The sequence below is a fragment of the Daktulosphaira vitifoliae genome, unplaced genomic scaffold (genome assembly GCF_025091365.1).
Source record: "Daktulosphaira vitifoliae isolate Bord-2020 unplaced genomic scaffold, ASM2509136v1 Scaffold_2, whole genome shotgun sequence".
Lineage (NCBI taxonomy): Eukaryota > Metazoa > Arthropoda > Insecta > Hemiptera > Phylloxeridae > Daktulosphaira > Daktulosphaira vitifoliae.
Window position 1 is genome coordinate 4,099,500 of NW_026099573.1, and position 6,908 is coordinate 4,106,407.

Here is a 6,908-nt window from a genome sequence, read left to right on the forward strand (position 1 = left end):
AAAAGTCGCGGATACGTATTTCGGAAACAATGTTACCATTATCAACGCTAAACACATACTGACACCCCGACTAGAAAAAACTCCCTTATATACCCCTAGTGACCTAATCACCTAGTGACGTCATCACTATCTTAATGATTATATAAATATAATAATTAATAACCAAATTGTTTTAAATGCACTTAGTAACAAACAGAAGACTTCAAGGCTAGTTTTTAAATACAGGGAAACTTTAAAATCACTATCACGTTACACTAGCATGCTGTAAATAAAATGATTTGCAAATAACTATAATGTTGAACCAGAACTAGTGGTAGGATACACGAAGCAATTCCGCAAAGTACCATCCAAAAACTTGAAATAGGAAGCATCACAGGAAAATATTCAGTTACCATGTGGTACCCAGACAGTCTACTAATTTTTTTGATATCTAGTCATCTTAATAACATGAATTGATATCAAATAAGCTCTCTGACTGGACTACTAACAGGATATAGTCATCTGCTTAAACATTTTTACATAATGTGTATAACAGAATAACCACTCTGAAGAAAGTGGAACAGAAAAATTGATAAATTTTAATGGGTAAAAGATGAGAACAGTAATTCGGAGGAAATGATAACCCAATGAATTTTCTTTATCATATATCATATAAAATTTGACATCGTCGCCACGGTTAAAAATATTGAAAATAAAACCTACGTTGCTTTTTCTCTTTCTGTACGTTTCATTTTTTTTTTGTAAAACTGATTAATCGCAGCTCTACCTTTGTGTATTAGATCACCCTTTTGAATGTGATATTCCTCTTCAGCTAAATCATTAATAGACTGAGCTATTTCAATTGCTTCATGTTCCATAAATTTTATCATTCTTAACAACTAAATCAAAATTATATTTATATTGGTACATATAAATTTAAACATTACTTAAATAAAGTTACATAATTTAAAAGCTCTTACTTGTTGATTACGCTGTTCTTCATTAATAAATTTACTATTATACCCATCCATAACTACTTACATAATAATTTAATTGTGGTATTGAATCTTTTTCAATGAATTTTTTGATAAATATTTTAATAATTACGTAACTATAACAATTTGTTAATTTGAAAAACATGAATAATATTGTACAATTTAAACTTACAAAATACATTAAATAAATATAGTTTAAAAAACACTTTTCTAAAGCACATCGAATTAAAGAGTTAAAAATAATTTTTAAAATAATCTTAAAACAATTATGAACGAAAAATACTAGTATTATTGTGATAATAGTAACTACTATCATAACATGAAACTAAAAAGTTTCGCCAAAATTACTCCTTCGTTGACTGGCCTAATTGGGCAAAATTAAAATAATCTTTGTATAATATCGCGGCACTTTCGTAGGCGTCGGAGACGCAGTTTCCGGCAAGATTCTCGGGCGTCGAAAAGTTAGCAGCGTTAATGGCGACGGTACGCGGATGCGGATCGGTTCGGTCGGGGCTATTATACTAATAGCAAAGGCGTAAAGTATTTTAAGTAAATATATTTGAATAAAAGTATTCAAATACTTTCATTGGTATTGAATAATATTTTTAAATACATTTAATAAAAAGTATCTGAGTAGTATTTTAAATACAATTATTTAGTATTTAATACTGTTTAATATTCAGTACTATTAACATACTTTTTTTTTTTTTAATTTGCTATCCGTAACACAGCAAGCAAATTAAACTCAGTCAAAATGAAAATTGAGAATAATTCTCTGTTAACATTATAGTATTACATAATTATTGTGCTTATCTAAATGCTATCATGTATACATCTATTTTTAATACATCAGTTAAACCTACAATAGCCTATTGCAGGTTCAAATGATTTACTCTATTGTCAACAAGACATACTTTACAGGTTTTTACACGTATATCAAACATTAAACTTGGTTATCGGAAATTTTAAGGTAATAGTAATAATTTCTTGGAATTCATTTATCGATCATGTCACAGATACTGTGGGCTTATTTAAACAAGTTATTTTTATCGTTCGTCTATATGGACTGCTTGAATGTTATTATGCTATCAGTTTTTACTTGCGGCGGGTGTATGTGTCTTATTTGCGTGACTAAAAACTCTTTTATGAACTTAAAATGTCATTTTCAAACGAATTTCCTTGGCAAAGCTATGCAAAATATTTTAAAATTCTGCAAGTCGAAGAAGATAACATATTTTTTAAAAAACTTGAAGTTAAAGTTTTGTGTTGTTGTGGCAATAAAAGTTTTACTATTGATACCAGGTCCAACTCTAATGTAAGGAAACTTTTAAGTGTAAGTAATGAATAGATATATATTTGCTAATGATTAACAATTTATGACACTAAAATAGTTTTTTTTTATTGATTATTTTAAGTATTATTAAGGATTTTCTTAATAATTAAAGAATTGAACAGACATAATAGATAAAATAATAGGTAAAATAGATAAATTACTACAGCCAAAAAAAGTATTTTAAATAAAACTCAAATATTTAAAAAAAAATGTATTTGCTATTAGTATAAGTGACCATACGCCATGGTGTAAAGTCCAGCAAGTGCCGCACGACCGAACCGATCCGCATCCGCGTACCGTCGCCATTAACGCTGCTAACTTTTCGACGCCCGAGAATCTTGCCGGAAACTGCGTCTCCGACGCCTACGAAAGTGCCGCGATATTATACAAAGATTATTTTAATTTTGCCCAATTAGGCCAGTCAACGAAGGAGTAATTTTGGCGAAACTTTTTAGTTTCATGTTATGATAGTAGTTACTATTATCACAATAATACTAGTATTTTTCGTTCATAATTGTTTTAAGATTATTTTAAAAATTATTTTTAACTCTTTAATTCGATGTGCTTTAGAAAAGTGTTTTTTAAACTATATTTATTTAATGTATTTTGTAAGTTTAAATTGTACAATATTATTCATGTTTTTCAAATTAACAAATTGTTATAGTTACGTAATTATTAAAATATTTATCAAAAAATTCATTGAAAAAGATTCAATACCACAATTAAATTATTATGTAAGTAGTTATGGATGGGTATAATAGTAAATTTATTAATGAAGAACAGCGTAATCAACAAGTAAGAGCTTTTAAATTATGTAACTTTATTTAAGTAATGTTTAAATTTATATGTACCAATATAATCATAGTACTTAATTTACCTATTAATATTGAATGATTAACACTATCAAACTCTTTTTTAAGATCATTATAGATAGCGTCTACCTAACCACCTTTAGAAATAATAGACATTAAATCAAAATAGTAGACAAGTAAATTAGTAACTGTAGATTTAGAAGTTCTAGGTCTGTAATTACGTATGTTAGATCTTATCCCATACTTAAAAATAGGGTAAACATAACTAGTTTTCCAAGTTTTAAGAAAAATACCAGATGATAAAGATAAAGATAAAAGAAAATGGATTAGATAATTAAGGGAGTAACGGCAGTTTTTGAGAAAAATCTCAGGAACCAAGTCCGGACCTACGGTCATAATTATATTCAAATTCGATAGACCCTCAAAAACTTCAGTAATTGAGAGATAACAAGTCTTTATATCAATACGTTCAGATATGCCACTTAAAGAAGTTTGAACGTAAGTGACGATATGCGTTTAGCTATGAGCAACATTCATCCGAGAATTGAAAAACTAGTCAAAGAAATGCAGTCACAAAAATCACATTAAGTATATTATTTTGTATAGTAAAGTATAATTATATATTAATTAAGTATAGTAAATAAAATGTAAATTAAAGTAATAAAAATTAACTTTTTTGATAAATATTTTTGTTAATGAGCAAAAAAAGATCTTCCTAGTTTTCGTAAAATTGAGGGGGTCCGCGACCTATAAAATATTGCCGAATTACCGTGGTGGTAAAAAGGTTGGGAAACAATGCTCTAGTATAAAAGACGAAAATTTACTAGAAATGGTCCATCAAATTAAAACTCCTAATCATACTAATCGTTTAGTACATATGTCACTCGTATGGCAACATTTGTCAAGTGCTAAAGAAAAATTATGAAAAAAGTACAAAACCTTTTCGAAGCCGGACTTTTTTATATACGTAATAGTATAATTTATTATTATAATATGAGAATTCATCAAGATGCCAGTTATATATTCAGCTTTAGATTATTTTGTTGAAAGAATACTAATAATTATATCGATTCGTGCTATATTGATTAATTCATAGTAAATATCATTTCAGGTAACGTTCAAAATGATCGAATGTGTCGTTTTTAGTGTAATCAAGTACTAAGAGATTGGGATGATGATGGCGAGCTGTGGACAGTACATGTACGATGGTCTCCCAAATGGGCTTGGGTTTTGTTCAATAAAGGTTAAATATTTATTGACAAAGCCTGTGGAAAAAAAGATGAAAATAATTAATCTTAAAAAATTCTTATTTATATGTGTAAATAATTATTTATTTTTGTGATATACAATACATATATTAGTTTTACAAACAATTTTTTTTTTTAATTTATATATATAAGAGTTGTAAATCAACCATTGTTTTAAGCATAATGCTTTATACAAGCTACACATTTTATAGTTGTTCATGTGTCGGACACAGCATGGTTTTGTATAACAGAATAGATTGTATAACGGTGGACAATCCAAGTCTTCCATATCGATTACATTCTGATTCAGTAAATACTTTTCAAAGACACTTTTTTTGATAGCTTCCTTTACGTAAATTGTCTCGCAGTGTAACAGTTGCATTATCTCGGTAGTTCAGAGTATTCGACATCGCCAATGTTCGTGTCCAAGCCATGATGGTACTTATTTTAACCAGTATGTGGTTTTCTTATGATTCTTTACAGTTTTAGGATGTTTGAACACCCAGTGAGAGAGACATGTAGAGTCCAGGGCGATGACGGAAAATTCTTTAACCAAAAATGAATAATCCGTAGACATCAAACCTTGTATGTTAACAACCATCCCGGTGAGAAACATGCTTTCAGTATCCAATACATGTACGTGCATGTGCTACAGTAACAGTTATACTTTAACTCTAACGCAGCGGTTCTTAACCTGTGGTCCGGGGCCCCTGGGAGTCCGTGGCAGTCTTAACACCTAACATAAGTCAATACGTGACATGAGTGCATTATTACAATATTTTTGGATTATTGTTATTTTTTTTTTCATATAAAATTATAAATTATATCTTAAATTATAAGAGATAAACCTATCTTATCTTAATTACATCGATGACAATGTGGAATTCGATACAATTAAGTACCTTTTTTTTTTTTTGTTTATCTACCGCCGGCATAATGTGAACCGTCCTGGAACTATCGTTAGGTATTGCTTCAGGGCTGCCCATGCCGTCTATAACAACACGACGTGGCCTCCCCCGTTAGCCGGACCCCAGAGTGGGATCCGTTGCCCAGGCCGCACTACGTGGAGGTTGGGGTAGGACTTTTCTAAGGTTGAGAAACGAAACGCATATAAACATTGAAAAACGTAATGCGTAATCCAGTATGGCACGATCGCACAAGTTATGTTTCACGGACAACGTTCGTATATATACAGGGTGATCCATTTAACATTGACCAGCAAATATCTCAAAAACTATTTATTATTTTAATAATTTTTTTTTTTAATTATTTTAGTTACATAAAACTCTACATTTATCCATGATCAGATAATTTTTAGGTTCATCCCTTATGCCTTAAAAGGGTACCAACTTTTTTTTTTCAAATGGAAACATATTTTTAGTTAGATATATAGATAGAGTTTTTTTTTTTATAATTTTTAGCGTTTGAATTTTTCATTTAAGTCGATTAGTTTGCATGTTATTTCACTTTAAAGTTTTGATTTTTTTTACCTATATATATGTATAAAACGGGTAGACTTGTAATACAGGTAGTTAATTGCAGCGGTTATGATGTCACGTAAAGACACACGGCGATTATTGACGATTACTGTCAGATAAGATTTATAAATAATGGTTTTTAGACACATCGTTGTCACCTAGACTGATATCTACGGATACGCGATTTCTTAGTAAACATGAAGCCGTTTTATTTTCATATCAAAATATTTTAAATAATACTTTGATATGAAGAAAAATTATTTAAGTTCTCTGGAATTTTAGTTTATCAACTGTCACACTAATCTTTGTAGTATAACCTAATTGTCATTTATTGATATCGTGTATCCAAGTTTTGTGTGGTTACTTAAGTGTGTAATTTTCTATTGAATCATAGAAAGTACATCGTTTTTTTCAACTGAAATGTACGATTAACATGCATTAAATATAACTCTTGATTTATTGGTAAAACACAAAAATCATTTTAGTTCTGAGAAACAGAAGAATACTTATTGTGATTGTGCTTTGAAACGTTTAAACTGGTAAGATGATTAGCTAAAATGTATATAATAAATTAAACCCGAATAATAACGAATACATTTTTGTTTATACGTAGATATTGTCTATACTTATGAATTAGCTTTGATTTACCGAACGTTCGTGGATTGGAACAACCAAATTTGTGAACTCACAATTTGTATTCAAATCAATTTAAACATATTTTCTTACTAGAAAACCTGCATGATTAAAATTTGTTTTGTAGAAAAACATAAAGTTCTCAATAAACTTAAGTGAGTGTAACACAACCATTTTTTTAAGTTTTCAATTCATTGAATCTAAGACAAGTTTATTAATTTCAGTTTTAACTTGGATTTCTGCTATTTGATGATTTTGTATTGTTGCCATTTATATTTTCAAGCATACATTTAAGAAACTAGTATAATTTTCCAATGAAATCTGTTACTGCAAATAGATTTTTTTAATCTAGTTTAACCTCATATTTTTTGGTTAAGTATGAAATATATCATTTTTGTATGTAAAAAAAAAAAAAATTTCAAGTTCATTAA

General features: G+C 29.0%; 1 protein-coding gene and 1 long non-coding RNA gene across 2 annotated transcripts in view; one reads left to right on the plus strand and one right to left on the minus strand.

The window, feature by feature from the left end:
* The window catches only part of LOC126897326 (V-type proton ATPase subunit E-like), a 10,820-nt gene extending 9,743 nt beyond the window's left edge, over positions 1–1,077 (minus strand). The window contains exons 1-2 of the mRNA XM_050670847.1: positions 960–1,077; positions 703–878 (exon numbers count right to left, since the gene is read on the minus strand). Coding sequence (XP_050526804.1) covers positions 703–878; positions 960–1,010 — 227 coding nt within the window. The 5' untranslated portion in view covers positions 1,011–1,077. The remainder of the gene's footprint in view (positions 1–702; positions 879–959) is intronic.
* Positions 1,078–5,766: 4,689 nt separating this feature from the next.
* On the plus strand, positions 5,767–6,859 carry LOC126898876 (uncharacterized). Its single transcript, XR_007702388.1, has 3 exons — positions 5,767–6,383; positions 6,458–6,632; positions 6,702–6,859. It is a non-coding gene; the product is annotated as an uncharacterized LOC126898876 (long non-coding RNA).
* Positions 6,860–6,908: the final 49 nt, after the last annotated feature.